General features: G+C 36.8%; 1 protein-coding gene across 2 annotated transcripts in view; it reads right to left on the bottom strand.

Annotated features, from left to right (window-relative positions):
• The window catches only part of BMP5 (bone morphogenetic protein 5), a 56,351-nt gene extending 32,705 nt beyond the window's left edge, over positions 1-23,646 (bottom strand). The window contains exons 1-2 of one of the 2 annotated variants that reach the window (XM_041410629.1): positions 23,019-23,616; positions 22,425-22,792 (exon numbers count right to left, since the gene is read on the bottom strand). In XM_041410629.1, coding sequence (XP_041266563.1) covers positions 22,425-22,792; positions 23,019-23,029 — 379 coding nt within the window. In that variant the 5' untranslated portion in view covers positions 23,030-23,616. Of the gene's footprint in view, positions 1-22,424 lie in introns of both variants that reach the window. The other variant, XM_041410628.1, reaches the window with a different exon arrangement.
• Positions 23,647-24,309: the final 663 nt, after the last annotated feature.

Raw genomic sequence — 24,309 nt, 5'->3', positions numbered from 1 at the left:
GGAAAGTTCTACCTGCCTCGTGACATACGTGCTTTGTTTAACTGATGGTGGACAAAGTCTAAAATTCAGAGTTGAGATTTGGTTTAGATAACCAACTAAACATTTATGGCTGCACTCAGCTTCCTTAAACACTCTCCCCTGTAACCCCAGCTCTTTTACTGCATTTTAGTCCTCAGATCTGAGGGAGGAACAATGTATGTTCTGAAAAAGCACACATTTGCATTACTAAATGCTACATGTATAAATAATGTGTAAACTATTACAGTATTTATACTTACATGCTTATACTTACATTGCTCCCAAACAATTTTTTCTACACATATAATGTGTGCGTTTGCATGTATATACATATAATTATATAATTTTATATATAAACATACGTATCTGTATTATTATAATGTATATGTTGTCTTACAAAATAGAAATGTACTAAAAGGTAAAAAAATCATTTCAGGCTTGCTATATAAGGGTATAGTTATGGACATAGTAAAGTGGGAGCTATTGAACAAAAAGTATTTAACACTGTTTTCAGAGCAGTAGTTACTAGTTAAGTCACCTGTGGTCATGTACCTAGTTCTTTACAATGTACTTCCCTGCCACCTTTTCAAAAATGCAAACTTTCCTTGCTTTCATTAGCTTTTATTATATTTTTTTTTTACATGCAAGTCTGCATTGCCTTAAGAACCACGAAAAATAAAATATATAGGCTATAAGAACACTTTATCTTCAGTGAAAATGAACTTTCTCCTGGCTGACAAAAGGAAAATTGTCTGCTAACTGTGAGGTTTACTTGGCTCAAGTGCATATTTAGCTTACATGGGTTTGCCATCGAAGGCTGTGTAGAAAAAGTAAAGCCGAAAAGCAGCAGAAGCATGTAAACTGGCTGCTCTGTACCTGAAGATGGATGGGCTGCTACTGAAGAGAAACAGGATACAGTCTATTTAGCAGCTCCACTGCCCAGTTCTAAACCGTGAGATATATACAGAGATCTGACTTAAGGTTTGGGAGTTGTTTGCTTTTTTTTTTAAATGCCCATGTAAAGCCTTTCATTTCAGAGGAGTTTGGCAGAGATTAGCATATGCAAAAGCACTGAGCCGGGAGGGTTTTTTCTAGTACAAAGAGTCTGCTCCAAGTTCCTGAGGTTATAACTGAGCATTTCAAAACTGTCATGGAACAGATATGTCAATAACCTTCAAATGAGAACTATATTCAACACAGACTTAGTATAGTGCAAACCTTTCTGCTGTCTCTGGATAGTCTTTTTTCAACAAGTATTTACCAGCATGCACGGGTAACTAAGCACTACTCACTATGAGTAAATATTGAATAAAAGGTTTAAATGCCACTGCTCCTGGACTGATTGATTTTTATTTGGGTTTTTGTCTAGTTTCTACCAAGTAGTTTCTAATTAGTAACATCAGTTTAGAAACAGTAGTTTATATATAAGTTTATATAGTTTGGACAGAAGCCTCCACAATACCCCTAACTGTTTCAGTGGGGATCTCTCAGTATCACTCACAACTGCTGAAAGCTGAAAGAATACTGACAGCCACTTTCTGGTGGGCCTCAAATTAATTGTTACAACTCACACAGATAGTACTTATCTGTGTTTCCACGTATATACCCAAGGAAAATGCAGCACTGCCACCTGAAAGGAACAGAAGTTCAAAATTTCTCTGGTTCGAGACAGCGTTTACAGGCAGGCCAGGAGTTCAGAGTAGCTAGAGTCTGCAGAAGGGAAGGGCTGTAGGAAACACGCACTGAACAACACTGCAAAAACACCCCAAGTCCAAGGAGATCCCATTCTCTGCAGTGAATCCAGTATGTCTAATGTCTACTGCAAATTTATATCAGCCAATGTATAAATAATAAAATAAAAAAAAAATTGCATACAAATTTAGAAAACTTAAAATCTTGCATTATATAGCAGACTGCAAAAACGAGGTGATGGTGATGTTACAACAATGACCAATGGTTAGAATGGCAGCCAAGTTAAAAAAGTAAAATATTATTTAATTATAACGAATATTTTATTACTGAAAATAATACAAAAATCTTGGTCGCTTCTGAATCTAATAAATGCCTTGTCAGGCAAGACTGTGAATGCTCAGTAGGGCATCTGTCAGGTCCTTTGTCCTGCTGAAATAGCATGAAGTGCAGGGAGGCACCATTTCTCAAATATTTTTATTTCACAGGCAAGAGCTTTTCAACACTGGCAGCCTGAAAAACATAGGTTAAAATTTTTAAGTATTCAGTCCTTTCAGAATGTTCTCATGTCATTCCAGCCCTGCTCAGTACATCTGCCAAAATGCATTTCTGTGAGACAAATCACAGCATCTAAAAACCAGTTGACCAGAAAATCAGTAAGTATTTTTTAATCATCGGAGCAATAGAATTTTTCTAAGTAAAAAATAAGTAGACTATTACGGGCAATGCTGATTACAAAAAAGAAAAAAAAAATCCTTGGCTCTCATTGGTCAGGATTCTTAGCATTGACATTTAAAAATGGTATTTTTATACCACCTGAAATTAATATATGCAGCACTACAGTTACATCAGACAAGTCATGGCTCAGGGGAATATCACAAACACCTGTGTGTAAGATGGGAAAGAATGATATTTTCCACCCATGTGGCAAACTGATGAAACATTTACACTGTATTAACACTAAATCCAACTCTAAGAAGAAAAAAAGTCAAATTTACTGGAAAAAGGGAATTTTGGAAAAGAGGTCTTCTTTTACACCAAAATAAAATATCATGCACTATTTTTATTAACAAAACTATTTCTTTTATGAGGGGAAAAAATAACAACTAAAAAACACTGAAAGCACTTATATAGATGTATAACAAGTAATCAGTATTTTAGAAATTCAGCTATAAATATCTGATCATGTTGACTGAGCTTAAAAAAATCTAAAAACTGCTAGCAATGAGTTTAGGTCATAGTGTATGAGGGACTATTAGATCTGCTCTTTCATTAGTGATTAGCTCCACACTGATATGTGCTTCACTTTTCCTGAAGATGATGGTGTGTGGCTGTGTCACATAGACAAAGTGAAAGCTGCTTTGGCAAATGGGTAACAAACCAAAGATATGCTGAAAGACATGTTACAATAAACTGGTTTTACAACATAACATCCCAGGATCTCAACTGACTTCACAAACAGTGAAGCCTCACCAATCAAACTAATGTCACTTTTTAACTACTAAATCTATGTTCTAAGGCAAAATGGACCTGTGTAAGTATAAAGGGCCATTTACACTAATCTCAATGAATTTCACTGTTTGACTCTAAATTCTTTGTATAAGTACTAAGTAAACCAGTCAGTTTTAATCACTCCAAGGTGATAAAGTTTACAGTAAGCTGATACACTACAAACGACACTCATTTACATTTTGAATATAATGAAATGATAGTTTATCTACAGTGAACACTTGTGGTTATCTGACCAAAACAGGTCAAAGGTTCCAGGAATTTTCTCCTGAAATTACTCAGCGCTGCCTCTAATGACTGATAATTGAAAACAGAGACTGGAAATATCAAATGTGGTAGGTGACAGATAAGCAACAGATTAATGCAAGTACTCTGTTACAGGACACTGAAAGGTCAGAGGCCCTAGGAATTAGCTATTGTGCTACTGTGAAAAGACAGACATCAAATAGCTGCTTACCCCACTCTTGCTCTTCTCTCTCTCATTCAAATTCCAGTATCACAGATGAGACTGTTTAGAGTGACTCATCTTTCATAAATTAAGGCAACAAATGTTTTGTAGGGTGTGTGGAAAGGTGAAAAGTGATTCTAGAGAAGCATAGAGGGTTCAAAAAAACCCCAAAATAAAACAGCTATGCCAGGTGCAAATATTTCAATGAAGTGCTTCTGAGAGAAGTAAAGGACATTTATCAGAATGTCATTCTCAGATGAAGAGAGACCAGATTACAGATTCTAAAACATATTTTTTATATTTTTAAGCTTTGTAACTTTTCTGGCTTGTAGAAAATGAATATCAACTTCAGAAAATCACTTTATCTGGGAAAGCATACTTTTCATTTTTTTACCCTAGAAGTTCTAGAAATATAAAATCTAGTTAATATTGTAGTAAGTGGCAGGAATTTAATCCTGTTCATTGGCCTTTGAATGAGGATTACAGACTTCTAGAAAGGATTTTAAATCAGATGGACTTTTAAAGCCCAAAAATTAAGAAAAATAACTTCCCAAAGTGGTGATTTAAAAACAAAAAAGCAGCAGACTATGATTCTACTTCTCTAAGCACTATTGCTTTACCAGGTTTATCTGTTTTTCACAATGGTAAGTTTCCTGATCTGAACTCAGGGAATCTATTTTGAGGTAGATGTTGAAATTGAAAACACAGTCACCTGTCCTTGCTTTGGACACCGGAGGTGGCTGCCTGATACGGTCAGTGGAGAGACAATTCTGTTTGTTAAGGGTCAACTGCCTTGTACCAGCCAGTAAACAGAACAAAAGAGTTTATTTACATTTCCCCTTTGGTTCACTGCAGCTCCAGTGGATAGTCCTTGCTCAAAGGACAGTTCAGTCCTTATCAGTTGATTTCAGTGACTGTATCCTGACTGCCAGGATGCCAGTAACCCAGTAATGGAACATCCTGGGCCATTCCACAGAAGAAATGCAGGGGTTGAGGTCCAAAATGAGAATGAAATGGGTTTTTGTTTCCACACCTGACTTCTTTTTATATTTGACATTAGACATTTACCATTTACATCACCATAATCATTCAGCTGAGTGTTTTAACTACAAAACTTCCCCCTGCATGTCTTCCATTTAGGATGAAGTAGTTGTCATCTCGGAAACATGGTGGGATGTCTTGCACAACTGAAGTGCTGCTAAAGGTGGCTGTAAACTCTTGAGAAGGGATAGGCAAGGAAGGAGAGGCAGTGAGGTAGCCTTCTATATTAGGGAATGTTTTGATTGCCTAGAACTTACTTATGGTGATAGCTGGGTTGAGTGCTTATAGGTAAGAATCAGAGGGAAGGCAAATGGCAGATATCCTGGTAGGAGTCTGTGATAGACCATCCAGCAAGGATGGAGGGGGAAATGAAATCTTCTGCAAGCAGCTGGGAGAAGTCTCCCAGTCACCAGCCCTTGTTCTCATGGGGAGCTTCAACTTACCAGATGTCTGCTGGAAATACAACACAGCAGAGAGAAAACAGTCTGGAATGTGTGGAAGAGAACTCCCTCACACAGCTGGTGAGGGATTCAACTAGGGAAGATGGACATGCTGCTAGTGATCAGAGAATCACTGCTGGGTGATGTGATAGGTGGAGGCCTCTTAGGCACAGCAAACACAGAATTATGGAGTTTTAATGGAATTTTTAATTCTTGAAGAAGTAAGGTAGTGGTCAGCAGAACTGCTCCCCTGGACTTCCTGAGGGCAGACTTTTGCCTGTTTAGCAGGCTGGTTGGCAGAGTCCCTTGGGAGGCAGACCTGAAGGACAAAGGAGTCCAGGAAGGATGGACATCCTTCTTGAGAGGGATCTGAAAGACCAGGAGCAGGCTGTCCCCATGTAATCTGGGTACTGCCTTAAAACGCAATGAAAATGTTATTGTAAATACATCAGCAACAAATGGAGTGCAAAGAAAAATCTCTGTTCTGTTGAATGTGGGGGAAAACACAGTGACAAAGGATGAGGAAAAGGCTGAGGTACCTAATGCCTTCATTGTCTCACCCTTTAATAGAGCTGAGCCAGTTGCTCTCTGGGTGTCAGCTCCCTGAGGCTGAAGACAGGTATAGGGAGCAGAATGAAGCCCTCAAAGTGGTAGACTTGTCAGTGAAAGTTTAATACTTGCAGTCAAGGATCTTAAAGGCTTTGCTCAATATAAGTGATTCTATATAAAAAATATAGGCAGAGGTTGAAAATAGGAGTCCCCAAAATTACATTCCACACATACCCTATCTTAGGCACGAAAGTCATTGTCAGAAACTTAATCTACATTCAGATTCCCTTCCAACTGGAGCAAAGCTGTTTCCTTTATCAGTGGGGATTTTGCTTAATTAGAAAGGGCAAGTCTGGAGGATTTTTTTTTTTTTCATTGCAACAGTTCTGTTTCTTAAGAACTGATTTATTTCAGTTCTTTTTATTTGAGTTTCTCTGCATTTATTATTATTATATTGGTTGTATTTAAAATAATTATATATTTACAGATGTGGTTTTGAAATAATAATGTAAATTACTTTCACATGAAACTTTCTTTTCAAAACACAAAGAATAAAGTTTGATCAGTCAGGTGCAGCAGCTAGATACACTGTAAATTTAGAGTTATTTCACTAAATCCTTTGTTTTCAGGTCAGCTACTGACATCAGTGAGCAACATTTTCCTATTTTGTTTACCAAAATTAGAGGCAGTTTGAAAATTGTTTGATGAAATACTGTGCAGTTAGTGACAGTTTTAATAAATGAAATACTTATTGAATCCAAATTTTTAGTGGTTGAACATCCCTTCTATAATTGAACAGAATTACTGAACTATACAAATTTCATAGTAATTCAAATCAAAACAAAGTCAATGAAAAAACCTTCAATAATGGCATTATAAAGCAAGAAGGAAAAGTGAAAGCACAATAAAAAATCAAACTAACAAAAAACAATTGCCTGTCTTTTTTCAAAGTAAATATTTCACTTACTGATTTTCTTTCTTTAATCCTCAAAGAAATGCATTTCAAAATCCCATACTTTATAAAAAAGAAAAAGTTAGACTGTATTACTGTATTTCAATCAAGCACTTAGTATTACATCTTTTGAGAGTGCTGTTCTATTATTAAAGTGTTCATTTCTCCATTTTTTTATTTGTAGTCAATAAGATCTCATAGATCCTTGCCAATTAACAAAAAACACATTTCAGAAACTCCGAATAGTGTAAAGACTAAAATATTATTAAGGTGGACTTTCAAATTATGTGATTTCTCCTTTCTAATCCCCTCAAAATGTGCATGCAATGTTTTCACTTTAGTAAGTGAGAGACAGTTCCCAGGCAAATAATGAAAGGTATACACTCATGCTAGAATATAAGTGAATATGTAAAAGGATAAGTTTCTCCTTTTTTTCATTAATTATTTTTAGAATTAGAACTCAGTTAATAGTTAAAAGCTTCCAGCATTCACCATGAGAAGGAAAGAGTTCTCAGAAACCATGTAACAGTGCCTGCCAGCAACTTTCATAAGCAGATACCTAAAGAAATGCCTCAATCAAAGAGGCATAACTGAGCTTGGCTTTCCCACACAGAATCTCCCAGGTGATCTGGACGCTGTGAGATTACCCATGATACCTTCTTGTTACTTTACATTAAATTATGGAGTGAAGCAGAAGTTTTAATCAAATTGCTGGTCTTCATTCAATTGCCAATGTTTTGTTAAAAATTTCATTGCTAAACATGTGTTATTCATTCAATTTACTCTTCTTCCAAGTCAAATGCACTTGCTCAACAAGTCAAAACAAGTGCCGCACTGCAGCTGGTCCAATGATAATTAAATGCTGGAAGGCTTTCAATTGTTGATACAAAGTAAGTGGGAAAGCAACACCCTGCTTTTCTTATGCTGCCTTGAGCCCAGAAAACACAAGAGGAGAAGTAACCAGACAAACAGATTGAGTTTTAGAAGTGAACCGAACTTTGAGAGCATAAGTTTGGGTACTATCACAATCCTAAATAAAAGATAGTAGGCAATGTGATTCCTCAAAATCTCCTTTTTCTGTTGTTTTTGACAGTATCATGCACTGTATCTTTCAGCCTGACAAATGCAAATCTTTCACTCCAGTTGCTCAGCCGTAGCACAAAGCACAACAAAAGATACAACTGCACATATGTGCTATTTAATCTTGAATAACTAAGGACCCTGTGGACACACCATATTATGAAGGCACTCCAATTGCAAATACATATGTTAATCTAAATCTACTAGATTTCTGATTGAGTTCAGTTTCATCTGTGATAAATAAATCTTTACTTGGAAAAAAAAAAACCTCCACAAAGATCCCTCTATTACATAGTTCTGAGCTAACGCAGATAAATTAGCTAACCCTTACACCACCACCACTTCAGATTGCTAATTTCGCCTGCTGTTTTCAATGATGTCTATTTTGCCTCACCTTTGGCAAAGCCAATAAATTTTGATACCATCTGTCAATAGACTTCCATTTTTTCTCACATTTAATTCTGTTTTTCTATAATCACAGATCATCACAAAGAAAACTAACAATTATTGCCAGGTTTCTGACTGTGTGTGAAAGTCAGGATGTCAGATCAACACAACCTCAAGGTTAACAAATGACAGAAAAAAAGATCCCTCTTGGGTTCAGCTGCAACTGAATAGAAACAAAAGTTATACCTCTGGGATCCAATGGTCAGAAAATAGGTGTAAGTTATAACTGTTTTGACACTGTAAAAGTATACAGATGGAACATAACTTCTGAGGAGGGTGAAAGGGCATATATCATCATAGGGCAACTGGCAGGGGAGGAAAAGCAAAACATTAAAGTGCACTCTATCTTCTCACATCTCCTTAGTTTCTGCTCATGTTAACCCTCTGCTCACTTCCAGCCAGAGGTGGCAAGTCACACTGCTGTTTGCCATTCATGCATGTTGTCTGATAAACTCCATCTCTTTTCTGCTGTGGAATTTGTTGGAAATGCTCCCATGGAAGTTGTGTCTGAACAGTAAAATGGAAAAAACTGGATAGGCAATATTTTCTGCTTACTCTGTGCTCACATCTGAGTATTTTAATATTACCCATACCCATTAACACTGACCAAGTATTCCATAAAAACAGTCCAGCTATAACAAGGATAAGGAAGGAAGCCCTCAAGAACATCTCATTTAGAAAGTAGAAGAAGGCTTCTTTACATATAAGAAATAAAAAAATTTTACTAGACTATATTATAGACAGGATATTAAATACAGTTGCAAAAAAATAGCTGCTGACAGGCCGTGCACTTAGTTATTAGCAAGCACTTTGAGTCAGCTTGGCTCAAAGAAAATCAGAAATCCTCTGATTTATACTTTGGTTGCACAAATGTATACTGGGCTAATCATTATACTGAGTCATCACCTTAAAATTAAAAATGTAAGGAGACTAAGCTTCATCTTTTATAATCTGTTGGCCCTTGTTTTGCAGGTTTGTCCTGCACACTCTTGCTGTTGTCCAACACCAAGGAGCCACCCAGGAGAGCCTAAGTGGTGGTGCTGAGAAACAGAGCAACAGGGCCAGAAGCACAGCAGGGGCAGGCCCTCACACACATTACACTGGGAGAAAACGGGAGGAAGATGAGGAGGAAGAGCAGGTAGGAGACTGGCCTGGGGTGGTGAGAAATGACACTTTCAGATGGCAGGTTTTAACAGCCAGTTTGGGATCTGACTGTGGTTTTTACAGCTTTTTAATATGGATACAAAATGTACCCTCTCCTCTGTAGCTCTGTCAGTCTAACCTGACCATGATTTATTCTCAGAGAGATAATTTCCCCCCCTCAAAAAGAAGGAAAAAAATTTGGGGTTTTTTTCCCCCAGAAAGAAGTTTAAAACTTACCAAAGTTAATGATCAGTTTGGCCCTCTTTCTGGACAGAAACTCCCTGACAGTGAATAAAATTCCTCTGGATTGGCAATCCAGCAGGACACCTGCACTGCCAAAGGAAAGTAAAAATAACCTTCACAAACAGTGTGAAGAGCTCAGATTAACTCCAGGTAACATGGCAGTAGGTCATGATCCCTCACAGTAGGTTCTTTTGGATAGACTTGGGGAGAGAGACACAGGAGGCTCAAAATGACATAGGCAAAAAACAAATTTCCAAAGTAGAAAGTATGACATTTGGAGTACATCTGTTCATCCGAAAATTGTCTGATGCAAGATCATCACTCCTCTCCAAAAAAGACCCAATGATTGATGTCAATGTATAAGACAAGAGTAAGGGCCCCCTTCTTTGTAGCTACTGTGTCACAGAGTCACAGAGAGGCTGCAGGTGGAGGGGACTTGAGGAGGTCAGCTGCTCCTGGCTGAGGCACAGCTACCTAGAGCTGGTTGCCCAGGACTGTGGACATACTTGTAATATTCCTGCATTTCAGTGTTATTCCATCTGGGACTGCATGTCTCATATTCCTCACACAGTTACTTACAGACACAATACCTAAGCCAATTGTAGAGGCATCTACAGTCATGCTGTAGGTGTAGCACTTCTCTGGAACAGCAAAGATGGTCTCCTGGAGCTTGTACTCTGCTGAGCTGATGTGGCCCAGACAAAACTCGTGTCTCTTTCTGAGCAGAAGGTAAGAATGAGCAGGGAGTGGGAACCCGACCTGCAATCTTGTTGGTACCACACCACTAAGAATATTTCACCCACATTTTGCAGCAGCTGATCAACCTTTGCCCACGCTTGTGCTAAACCTGTGTTTCCACTAGGTTTGGAAGTGACAAGTGCTCTAATCTCTGGGTATAGGCTTAAAAAGTAAAAAACTCCATTTGTCAATCTGGAAGCATCACAGTCTTGTCTTTTGGAGACATGCTTTCATTCCCATTTTGATGAAAACATGCTTCCTACCTGCAGACAAGGAGAAGCAGCATGATTTAATTGAGGTTGTGGTAAATCTCATTGATATAATGATGTAATATTAATGATATAGTGATATGTTAATAAAGGAAGCTTCATTGCTGTACAGCAGCAGATGGTAATGTAGACACAGCATGAACAGGTCATAACTTGTTTGGCACTTGTGCCCATGGAGCCAAGATTTCAGTTCATGAGTGCTCCTTTGTACTGATTCCAGCTGAGTGATGAGCAAGACATGTTTGGAGACCTTTTAGACAAGGTCTCCCATGCTAATAAGCACTAATAATGCCAATATTATTTTGTATTTTGCATTTATAAGGAATACATACAAATATGGAGGAATCAGAAGACAACTGCTTTGCAAGCAAAACAGTGGCAATATGCTGTTAATCCTAGTGACATTAGTGTCTTCATTCTGACCCAATGAATTGCAGCATGAACTTGAACTAATCAACCTCAAGATTAGCTCAGCTGGCCAGAGCACGGTGCTAATATGACCAAGGCTGGGGGTTCAATCCTCATATGGGCCATTCACAAAAGAGTTGCACTTGATTCTTGTGAGTCCCTTTCAGCTCTGAATATTCTGTGATCTTAGAATATTCTGTGTCTTAGAATTTACTCCACAGCATCAACTGCCTCTGGATTTTGCATTACCACATATCTCTATAGAAAAATATATATGCACACATATTTTGTAAAATTATGAATATATTTATAACATATTTATAAATATATTTAAGATCTACTTACTTAAATTTAAAATTTGATATATCTAAAAATGTTTTTCCTTGTAAATGTGATCTCATTATTTACACAGCCTCATTAAACATGATTATTAATTCAATACTTTAAGAAGTGATGAAAAAAATTACCTCTTGAAGAACCATAGTTTATATCTATAGGATACATTATAGGAGATAACCAAATAATTAAAGAAAAGAAAAAACTTTGTTCTGAAATAATATGTAATTTTAAATTACTGTGATATACAACACTGTATAGTGTCACATTATACTAACTCTCAAAATTCTGAAAAACAAACCAACCCTTCCTGAATGTCATCATATTTAACTGTATGTTTTCAGGTATATTTTCTACTGCTTAATCCCCCAGAGCATTTAAAAATTATGATCTTTTGAATACCTTGACATCCAGCAAATTCTGTGTTTTATTTTTAATCACATAAGCTTGTCATTTAAATCAGTACACAAAAAACATTTAACTCTGCAAAAGCAATTGTGTCTAGTTGAACTATAGGTTTAATCTTTGCTACATGAAAGACAGTACAGAGTTTTAGCTTTCACAACAGTGTTCAGTTCACAGTGACAACCATGGGCAGTACTGCATCAGCCAAAGAGCTCACAGCACAGCCCTAAGTAACTTATCTTTTTTATCTAGATTTGACTCATGCTGGATGATAAACTATTGCAATAATGCCATAATGATGTGCAATTAACCACTACAAACAATTAATTTTTTATGGCACTTCATTCTGCAATAAGTCTACTGATCACTGTTATAATAAAACAAAACTGAAGGTGTATTCATTTGCCTTTCCTTAAAATTTTGGGACTAGATTTTTCACCTGGTAATGGTAATTTTATAGCTTCTATTCCCTTTTTACCTAATGTATTTTAGGAAATCAAGTTTACTACAAATTTGTGGAAAGTAAGCTATGGAACAACAACAGAAAAGGACACACACACACACACACACATATATATATATATATCTTATCGTTAGTGAGAAGTGATATGGTCAATGCCATGTGTTTCAAAAGCCATCAACTATATGAAAAGCATTGTAAAATTAAAAGTGCTTGAAGTTGCTTTCTGAGCCTTTAGACTGACCATTTTCAAGAACTGCAGTTCTTTCTGGATGTCGATTTGTTTTCATTTTTGTTTTTCTGCAGCTGCAGGGGATAATTGCTGATCTTTAATGAAACATTAGATGTGCTCAAAAATCATCAATGCACAGAAAATCTCCTAGCAAATATTATGTAAATCTCAAAAAACTCGTGGGAACTGGCAATTCTATGGAAGCATAAGAAACTTTTGAAATAGATATCAGAGATATCATGGAAACAGAGGCTACTGTCTTTTATATCATCAGATGTCAACTTCAGCCCTTGCAGTGCTGTTGATATCTCACTCCTTTCTTGATCTCTTTGGAGAAACACAGAAGCTGTTAGTCAGAGGGGAGAAATCCTTCTCTGAACAAAAAAAAATAAAAATTGTGATTTTATTCACAGAAGTACCAGCAATCCTGAATAGGAAAGGACTTGTTTAAGGATCTAATTTTGCCATCGACTGGACAAGCCACAGCTCTCATCAGCCTCACTACAAGATTACTCAGCAACTCATACCACTGAATTCTGCTGCCGTTTTAGTCTTCAGGTCTTTGGAGCAGATCCATAAACTCGCCTCCTTATTTCAAAATGTTACAACAGGATGTAATTAAGTACAATTAACAAGGAGGTCAAATGGTCATCTGATAAACACTGGTCCAAACAGGCAGCTTGAAAGGTCAGGGCTGTTAAAGCCACATAGTATTGATGGGAAAGAATATTATGATTTAAGGGGGAAAAAATCCCAGTGACTAAAACTGAAGAGATTTACATGCTTTCTATATTACACACACAAAGCCATGCACACAGACTGTTGTGCATGCACACATGACTCAGAGAGACACAAACCTATTCTGAGAACAAGAGCTATGCTAGCCACACTTCCTCTCTTCATTACACCAGAACACAAATCTCAGTTTTGGTGCTTAAATTCCAGTGCCTCTTCCTCATTTTCATTATTTTGTAAACTGTGTTTTAAGAACAGCAAACTTGCTGCCCTTATAGAAGAGCCTTTTTAGCCCTTTCTAAAATAACATTTGAGATCACCATGACGAAATGCAAGGTGTTGTGAGGCTTTTAGAAGCTAAGTATTTTGCAGAGCACACAGCCAGAGTAAAACACAAGAAGAAAGCTGTAACAGTCCTCTGCAACTTCAAAGAATGACAATGCACAGAAGAGAAAATGAACGCAGGAGTGTGTGCCCATCCCCATTGTATGGACTGGAAAACAGAGGCACACTGCTTTCATTCTCTATCTGAGGCTCTTCAGTATTTTCCTATTAGGTTGCTCTGATATTTCACTCTCTGACTTAGCTGGGGGTGGGACTGACTCACTGCAAAACCTTTGCATACATTTAATTTTCATGTATGAGGCAGCAAGGTAACCTCAAGAGGTCAGGAGCAGCAGATGAACCTTTGGGATCACAGGCACGTTATGACTTGTAGTTTTTGACAAATATTCCAGCTGAGCTAACCTTGGGAACAACCTTCCCAGAGCTATGTTCCTGCTGGACCTCCAGCATCCTAAATCACCCCAAAGACTACAGCTGTTATTGTATTGTACACCGGGTTTGGACTTACTCCCACAGCGATATCATCCTCACTACTGTTGTCCCACTCTTTCAATTTCTCAGCTAGTGTTTTGAAAACTGTGCCACCAGAATCCCATGGCTCTAGGCACCAGACACCATCAGATACCATCTGCCCACTGCTCCAAAATCAGAGACCCTGCTCATTCAGTCAAGATCCTTCTTTTACTAAGGCCTAGAACAAAACAGAAATTGGGTTTTTTCCAGAATTTTATTTTTTGTCAGAAGAGAATTTAACACCTCTAAGTCCAAAAATTATGCCATTCACAATTGAAAAAGTCCAATAAAATGAATTTTTGAATTTATTTTGCAGTATCTTCTAGGGGCATACTCCATGTGTATTTCCCCTCCATTTTTTTTTTTAATTGGTATGCCTAGACAAATTGCTCTTAATTTACAATAATTACTCTGGAATAGGGGTACAGTTTTACCAGATCATATGAATTCAACTACATTAATTTGACTACAGTCAAATACCTGCAAATTAAAACAACAACAATTTCATTTAATTGACCCAGTCAGCAAAGGGATATAATTACAGAATCATCAAAGTTGGAAAAGACCTTAAGGTTCTCATGGAGTCTGAATAAGTAATATTGTTAAGTCAAATAAAGATAAACCTTACAGAAATTTCAGTTGTACAAATTTCTTCCTCATCCTGACTCTCTTTGAAAAAGAGAATTACATGGAATTTTGCTTCTGCAAAGTCACTGGTTATCAGCTATAGATACATATCATGAACCAGCACTAGATGTCCTGGTTAGTTTTCTAGGCTCTGACTCGTTAATAATTTTTGCCTCAGTTTGCCTTGAATTACAGTGGGAAAAAAGTAGAACCACATTTTGGTGAGGTCCCACATGTGTCTCATATACCACGTGTATTAAGTGGTATAGTAGTGGTTAATAAAGCCAGGTTCTTGAACTATTGCACCAGAATAATTGCTCAAAAAGAGCTGAGAACTAAACACCAAAATTCACCACTTGGAGCATCTTTCAATAACTGGGAAATTTCTGAGTGGAAAGACCAGCTACAAAATCTTTCCTTTTCTACTTTTATTACAGTCATGTTTTGTATAGAAAAAAAAAAAATCATAATTCAGTACAAAACACAAACCAGCTCTTGCTTGGTGTACCCCACCCACAAACTTAAATAATGTAGTTGTCAGGGCTGACAAGTTCTGCCTGCTGTAGCATTTCTGTGTTTTATAGGAAATTTTAACCAGGGGTGTTATTTTAAGAGATGAGCAAATAGGGAAACCCCATGGCCTAGCCAATAAATATGAACTTTAGGTGCAATGGAGCACTCATAAATATGACTCAGAACAAGGGGATTCATTGTTTCTCCTGACCCCTCTTAGCTGCTCCTCTGATCTCAACCTCTGTGTGCGTCATGGCAGCCCTCATCCTTTAACCTGCGGTTTTTAAAAGCAGCTTCTAAGTTATTTACGGCTGCAAACATTAGTAGCCCGTCTGTGTACTCCCGGCACACACATACCGAAGGGTGGGGGGAGCTGCATTTTGTTTTGCAAGGATGAAAAGTTGTGCCTGGGAAGCCAAGTGCCTGGGGAGGCTGAGGTAGCTGCTCTGCCACAAGGGATTCAGAAGAAAAGTGTTCCCTTTGCCTTCAAGGCTTACTCAGAGAAGAAACCCATACCTGTGCTAATTTTGCCTTTCATTTGTACATTATCTCTCTTTATCATGCTCTTTGCTCTTTCTCCATCTGCATTCACCTTCTCCCTACATGACTCTCCCACTGGCATGGGAATGCTCTCAGTGCTGCTGCATCATGCTCCACATGAGGCACAGAGGAGCAGGACTAAATCTTCCAGCAATTTCTGCAGAGGTTGTTTCTCTGTTGTGAACCATTCCCATGCCCAGCAGGTCTGTATCCAGCCCTGCATGTTGGCTGCTGCCTACTGGGAAGAGGGATGTTCTCCTTCTAAAGCCCAGCCTGTGCTTTGCCGCTTTTCTGCCGTGCCTGCTCTCATTCCTTCCCTCTCCATCTCCTGCACTGTCGCCTGGACTCACCACTTCTCAGCCTTTAATCCTTTCTACAGCCAAATGCCACTGACATAAAACTAAAGTTCAGCGACCCTGCCTAGGCAGCAGGGGTTAGAGACAAGGGAAAGGACAAGGAGGAGAGTATAGGGAAAAGTGTGGGAAATAATTATAAAGTCTGGTAGCAGCCAGAGCTCTCCTGAAGCCCTGGGGAGCCTTTCTTTAGCTGGAGGCTGCAATTGGCACTTCATAAACTGTTCATTCTCAGTTATGTGGTAACACCAGACAACACCTAGAATGATCAGACTGCAATCAATCATTTTTTTCCAAATTCTATTAGTTTGTGGACCCATGAAAGCAAGCTGAAAGGAACCGCCATGGCTAAAAAGAAAAGAGAAAGGGACTGCCCCATCATAATTACCCCCATAACTCAGACACTAAGTAGGCAGGTAGCCACAGTAAAATTCTTTGCATAATTTAACATTCAGAGAAAATAACAACAGGAGCAGTAAGTGTGGGAGATGACATAGATGCCAAAGTTGTCCAGTTATCTTAGAAAACAACCCAGAGTTTAGGGAGAGATCCAAGAGGCTCTCCATCCAATCCATGTCAGGATTCCTGCCCTAATACTCTCCACACAGAGATGTCTCCACAAGCCTGCCTCTTTCTCTTTCATGGTTAGCCAGAGTCACTGCCAGATTGTGTTTTCCTGGGAAAATATGCACTGTACAATACATACAATCCCCAAAACCCCACCCAAAGTCTGTGTTTAGTCTGGAAAGGAGCACTTTCTAAAGAAGAAGCGGAACTGGGTCAGCCGTTCTTCCCAATGGGAAAAATATTAATAATAATATATATTTTTATATATCCATCCATATATATAGCTTTTCACCATGCACGTCTAACCATCTGCTAAATCAGTTTCTCTTCAGTTATCTGCAAATTCTTTCAAACCTGTCGGCAAGGAGAGTCAGACAGTTTTATACCCCAGTTAATGGAGAGCTTGACATTTTTTTGGCTGGGTCGATACAATAATTTACTTGGATTTAAAGTGTTAACTTTGGCAAAAAAATTAATTGACAGTTATAAAAACATTATTTTGTTAGATGATATTTATGGATCTCACAAACCTATTTTGAGGTTAAGATTCATGTAACTTGAGAGATTTCAAAGGAAATATAAAGTATTTCAATATAAAACAACAAATGTAGTGTAATTCAGAAAAGGGTTATGGAGAATATTTCTTTCTAAAAATTAAAAGCAATCTCCAAAAACCTGCTCTGCCATTGCACAAAAATTGTTAAAACTCAAATGAATTGTAGGTATTGGATGAGGATTTTTAGCTCATGTCATTCTGTGAGTAAAGTCCCTTCATTCTAGAAACAAAAAAAGTATTTTGCAAAGAGATTTCTTAATATTTAATTTGATCATAGAAAATTATTTCATAATTCATCATTATTTCTAATGCCTGACTGTACTAGGTCACATGAAATTCATTCAGTTCACTCACTGGGTGATAAAACTTTAATAAAGGGGAAAAAAGTCTTAGAATTTCAAGATGCCAAGTGATGTCTACTTTGGCTGAAAATTAAGTGAGACCTCCTTGATCCAGTTTGTTCTAAATGTTATACAGAAGAGTAAAAAACACCTTATTGACTTGGGGTTGCCATTGAATAAAAGCTTCACAAAGGTCTTCTCATTTTTTCTCAGTATTGATCCAATTCCATAATTAAAAGCGTGGGGTCTACTTGTAATTTAACAAGTTTTATCACTGCAATAGCATCCCTCTGTTCAAGGCAAGATAATAGTGCTCTTTCCATCACTTCAGCTAAGGCTGTGTCAATATTTTCATTACAAGCCTGGGTTTATACACTAAAACTGTACCACTGCCAAAGAAACTCATGTACGGTTAAAATTAAGACAGCAACATCTGAAATCCTGTGGAAAAGAAAGAAACTGTGCTCATTCCTGAGCTTTAGGAGAGAAGTTAATGATCCTGAGGCCTTTTTGTATGTATCCTTCAAACCCCTTCCTCAGCTTCTGGCATTTTATAGCTTAGCACTCCATATTCCTCGCTGATGATATGTTAGCTGTGAGTGGAAGGTTGTAGAAACTGAATTAGTTTAATTTAAGAAACGAGCTACTATGTATGCTCAGGGTCTAATTGCAGTAAGGAATCCTTTCTTTTTCGTGTGTAACAAAAATATATTTTTACAGGTATTTGGTGTGGATTGATGTACTATAGGTTTCTCAAAGTAGCTGTAAAATTTGCTCTATACCATGTTAGCATTCTCTAGTGAACACAATGGGCTATAAATCTTTTGAATTTATGTATTTACTTAATGATTCAGGTTTTAAAGAAGCATATAATCTGTAAAACAGTGTTAAAAGTTGGGATAGAGAGGCTGGAGAAATATGAACAGTCCTCTGTGCCTCAGACAAAATTTCCATTGATTTCAGCGTCTGGTTTAAGGACTGAACACAGCACGTGCGGTTTCAAAATTATTCTAAGATTGTGGAATCATTCACATTGTCTGTGAAGAAGAAAAAACACCTTTCTGGGATGCACTGGTTACTTTATAAATCTCAGTAATTATTGTATCCTTCTTAGTACATGTATATCAGGGGTCACAAATTTTATTGCAATCTTCACATTCAAGTTTTTGAAATTAATTTTATATGCTAAAATAGAAAACATAACAGAAAACCACAAAAGCAGATATATATCTCCCATTTTATGGAAGGTTCATATCACTTAACAGGAAAATATGAAGAAAGTAAACAGGCTTGCTTAGCAAATGAAACAATCTGTTAGGAGAAAAATTAACAGGCATGTTGTAAAAAAAATGAAAATACAGACCATTTGAATGGCATGAGAAGGAACATTATAGTGGATTTCATGATCACTTTTATGGTAATGGAAAAATCAGTATTTGAAATGTTTAAATGTAGTTTACAAAAGGGCTGCTGTTTTTCCAAGCCTCATCCTTGTAGATCTATTTTATTCAATCCCCCTCTTTTTGTAAGAGGTGAAGAGTGGGAACACTAACATTTATCTTTAAAAAGTCCTTCCCTAACTAAATTTTGAGTGAGCAAAAAATGAGTTGGACTGCATAAGTATTATTTGCCTGCTCTCTGGGGAATGGTGTATCCTATATATGTCATTTTGTGAGACCAACCAAAAAAGAAGATGCCAGAACTCTAAAGAGTTGGGATTTTGCAATAATACAATAAAATATTATAATAGGATTAAAAAACACCCCATCAGGAAAACAAAGTTCTGAATTTGAAGGTGATATAATCAGATCTTTGAAAACCCCAGTGTGTTTAGTGGAGGATTTATTCTTTGACTGCTGGACCAAATCCAGTTAACTCCTCTGTTACACTCATCAATATTTATGGCGAGTTGCCAACACACACAGTCTTATACAAAACACAAGACAAGACAAAGTCTCTGCCTTGTTGTATCTTTCAAGAAAGAAAGAGATGGAAATTCTGATATAAATTCCAGTAGAAAGAGCAGGTGTTTACAATTTTAACTTGAGGAGAAGTAAATGCGTTCTTATTTTTCTCCCTGGTTGCTTGACAGAATTATGATTGCGGTTCCCTTGATAATTATTTTCTAAATTTGTTTTTGAAAGTGAGGTATTTGCAGCTCCAACAGATTGGGGTTTTAATCAAAGTTAGCATATGAATTTAAATTTTTATTTTGTAATATTAAATTATTTGCTTTTGTCGATTTTTCCTTTACTTTTTAATCTTATTCAGTCTTTTCAATTCTTACGCTTAATAATTTCTATTCAACCTCTCAGCTAAATATTTCTTTTTTCAATATATACATCTTAAATTGTTATAACTGGTACAACTATATATTTTTGTATATATACTATATACAAAAGTTTCAATTTAAAATCTCATGATGATTAATAGAGTTTTATAATTACACATTATGTAATTAATGGTGTGCAAGTATGAACATGGTGAATACTATTTTCAGAGCAGATTTATTTGATGCAAGTTTTCTGGGGCTTCAATTCTAAATCCATTTGAGTTATTACTGTGCTGCATCAGCATTTACTGATTTTAAGGTACAGCATTAGCATTCACTTATCACTGCATATTTTTCCCCATTCTCCATTAAAAGAGCTTGCCCTCATCTGTCACAATCTCATACTGCATAAATCATATAAAATGGTTATTTGCTTCCATGATTTATTTAATTTTTATGTTAATTATACTGAAACACAGGATTGTTTAATAAAAATGTTGAAGCTAATCTATACTGGTCATCAATATTTTACACGCATTTTACACCATGGAATGTGTGATACACCACAATATCCAACTTGTATGGAAGGGTAATTAAAGTGAATTAGGATTCAAACTAACTTAGAGCCGAGACACATTTTAATTTTACAGATGCTAAATCAAACCTGATATTTACACAGTATTTTAAGCTAATGGTGTCTATTATTATTAATCACTAGAAAAATGCAGTATCTCAGCCCCGGTTTTCACAGTTTTGAAACACAAGATAAACTTTAGCTTCTCAGAATTACTTTCTTAAGACAGCCCTGCCATCCCAACAAAATAAGACAAATATTAGAAAAGTCCTACCCAAGGTAAGACACTCAGTGGAAACCTGAATTCTTCCAGAGAAGGTTTTTGTCTGGGAAAGCACAGTAGGATCAGCCCAGGACATATCTGACTCTGAAACTTCAAAGACTTCCACTGATTCACGGCAAGAAGTCCTATTGTAATCAAAGACATTTCTGAAATCAAAGGCTAGGTCCCATGTAAATAGTCCTCAGGGATGCTGATGGAATGGTCCCTGATATATTTACAGAGGGTACTTCTCAGGACACACAAGGAAAATTTTTGCAGGATCAGTGCCTTAACTAATGCTAAGGATAAGAGCATTTCCAATTTTTCTGTATAACTTTACTATTTAATTCAGCTGACTCCAGATGCTCTGGGTAAATCGAGGCACACAATATTAATTTAAAAGTAATGCATGAGCAATATATAAGTGGTTTTTAATTATAAGGAACACATATTCAAAAAACAGATTCCATTTCTTTCCAAACCTGCTATTTCCAGAGCAAAAACAACAAGCAAATGTATTTAGAGGTGTGGACATCTGTTACTCTTAAGGAAAAAGATCTCAGACTTGAACACCTCCTTGTCAGCCAAATAATTAATGAAAAGTGATTTTATTATTATGGCAAATAAACTCTAGAGTGTTACTTTCCTGGAATTTTAGTATTTGAAGTATTAGTATTTACTAAAAACCTGGTAGACATAAAAAATACAGAACGTGTATGATAAAATGAAGGTATTTTGGAACATGTGCCGCTGTTAAAAAATTTTACAGAAAGTACTACCCTGGAAAACAAGAATTCATCAGAATTTGTACCAGCTTATTGTGAGACTTCAAATTTTCAATTAAATATCTTGCTATTCCGGTCCAATGAGAAGTGGCTTTTTTAGCCAAATTTATGAGTCCTGCAGCATTTCAAATACTTATATATATACTAAATGGATTTCTTGAATTATTTGCAGCTTTCTAGATGAGATTTAAGTTGCGCTTTAGCAAAGAAATCTGTAACTGCTTTTTTCTCCTACAATGTAACTGGCAAGCATGTTTATTACACTCAGAAGCCAATATAATTTAGTTTTATCAGGTTTTGTATCTGAATTTATATAATTTTCAAAAGCATTCTTTGCTTGCATGTTTCTGGTGTTTAATACTCTACTTGTCATTTAATTTATTTATGACAGAGAAAATAAGAACCATTGTAGATTCTGAGCACCATAGCAGTATAATAAAACACAGCCTGTTGTTATTAAATAGAAATAACAAAGGAACAGCAACAGATTATTTAAAATCCAGCCATTCAACTAAAAAGATAATAAAATTCTGACTCTTAACAACAGAAAAAAAAACCCAACTAAATAACTTAAGAATTTTTTAATAGTTTAAATTTTCTCTTTTCATAACTTTCTAGGCTTTAAAATATTAACAACTGATGTTTGTTCATGTGTAAGCTTTAAGGAAAACACTGAGGGAAATAACTGAGCAATAGGCATAAGTGTTTGATTTTTAGAGATTTAAAAAAAAGGAGTTAGTTGGCCTAAGGCTAGAATTTTCATTACATCAATGAAAGAAAGAAAACAGAAGCCAGCAGAGGGAAGTTATAGAAACTGACTTTATATAAACAGTGAGAAAAATCTTTTTCCATGGCCACCTACAATGTAGCTACTTTACTATCCATATTATTTTTCTTTTACTAGTGGCACAGCAGCCTGGGCTCAATCCTGCTGTTTTAGAACAGGTTACAGTTCGGCCGAGAGGTCTGCCCTTCACAAGAGCAGGCTAACAGTTTGTCAGAGAGAGCAAAAACAAAAAAATATTTCCACGTACCTAAATTGACAAAGCTCATGACCATGTCAGCATCATTCAGAAAGTTGGTGTCGTGCAGGCTGGCTAAGGGAGGATTCTGTGTGGTCAGGGGGGTCATGCGAGATAATTGTATTCTCCGTGAATATCCATTTGGAGAGGCAGGGTATCCTTTTCGTATCCCTCTGCTCTCCCCTGCCATTGATCCCTTTAGTGAATACTCCAGCTCCTCAGAATCCTCTTCATTTGTCATGGCATTATACAGGTCCAGCATGAAGAGGGGTGCAGAAGAAGCCTGCTTTCCTGGTGAAAATGGTCTGGGTCTGTGAGGTAAACCCAGGATAGAGAGAATCTCTCTCTGAATCTCCCTTCTCTCATGGTTCCGCAGCCTCCTGTAAATAAAACTTGAATGGACATGATTGTCTCCTAAACCTCCCTGTGCGTGACCCACCAGAACCCAGCAATTCCAGAGCAAGCCCACGAAAGCTTTGAGCGCAGTTAGGTTCATCTTTGAAAAGAAAAAGAACAAGGAAAAAAAAAAAAAACAACAACTTTTCTCCTACTTGTTCTGAGTTCCTATGAGGTCTGCTTTCCCAGTAGTTGAAAAACAAAATTTACCTATTCTTCATGTCAATGTCATCTCTAAACGTAACATCGTAACATCTTTGGTGATTCCTCTCCCCCCACCCTGTTTAAATATTATGGAATGTGTCAGGTTGCAGTTATTTCTAAGAAAGCTGAAATTCAGACTTCCAATTTTCCACTGTTGTTATCGTTTTTTCTGCATTTATGGAGCAGAAGACCAGTATTTTGTCAGCTGACCTAGGCATTCCTATATAAACCTTAGATAACCAGGTCTTTGGTGGGGAGCTGTATTAGCAAGAGATGTTCTTCTGACACATTGTAGTTCCCAGAGTTATCTTCCCTCGTTATTCTGAGTTCTTCGTACACCTTGCGCTCTTCCCAAGATAAAATCCTGAGTCACAGATTTGTCTTGATCTGTACCTTGGTGGTATAACACATATTTGTCCAGCAGCCTGGAGATAACTTTAACATCTTTTGAATCTCTTGAGTGTAAAGTAATTCTAAAGCATGTACTAATCAAATTAATGTGTTGCCGTGAATTTACTTGCAAAAAATAACCTTCTGTAAATCCATTCAACCCTTTTCAGCTTCTGAACTGTTATTTCCAACTGTAGCAGGCACAAATATAACAGCTCTCTTCAAGAGAGATCTAAAGACTAATGTAAGCACAACCCTGCTGGGAAAGAAGAGGCTTCTCATTGTAATTTGAAACGGGTATAGCAAAAAAGTCCTTAACCCTTCTCTTGCCAGATAGAGCTTTAAACCTCTCCCCCTGTCTCTCCAATTTACGGAGATATACCTATTTTTGGCTAATGGCTGTTTTTCTCGTAATAGCTTGCACAATCAATTTTAACTTTAACAATTTTAGGATATATAGATGGCATAATATGGAAGCTCTTGCGAGTCTCCATATGAGTCTATGGTTTATTAAACCTGAGCAGGAAACTCTCATAGCAGACTAAAATAGCAGCTTACTAATTCAAGAAAAGTTTATGTTTTAGGCAAATTTAGCAAACAAAGGTGAGCTTTTTAATAAACTCTGTAGGAAATTTTGTAAGTGAGGCTTGATTCACTCTTTTCTGAAAATGTTGGGAGTGCAATCTGAATGAAAACAAACTTATTCAGCAAGCAAGATTTCAAATTCTGCACAGCCAATGCTGTAATTACGGTTATAGTCACAACTTTCATAAACTGTAATTTGCAATGATAATTTATTCAAAGTACATTTTTACTCATAAATTGCTATACTACTTTTCCCAGTAAATATGTAAAGTTAAGATTTAATCCCACAGCCTGTTATTAAGTTTCACTGAAGAAATAAGAA

The sequence above is a fragment of the Onychostruthus taczanowskii genome, unplaced genomic scaffold (assembly GCF_017590055.1).
Source record: "Onychostruthus taczanowskii isolate IOZ18803 unplaced genomic scaffold, ASM1759005v1 scaffold33, whole genome shotgun sequence".
Taxonomy (NCBI): Eukaryota; Metazoa; Chordata; class Aves; order Passeriformes; family Passeridae; genus Onychostruthus; species Onychostruthus taczanowskii.
This window is presented reverse-complemented; position numbering and strand designations above follow the sequence as displayed.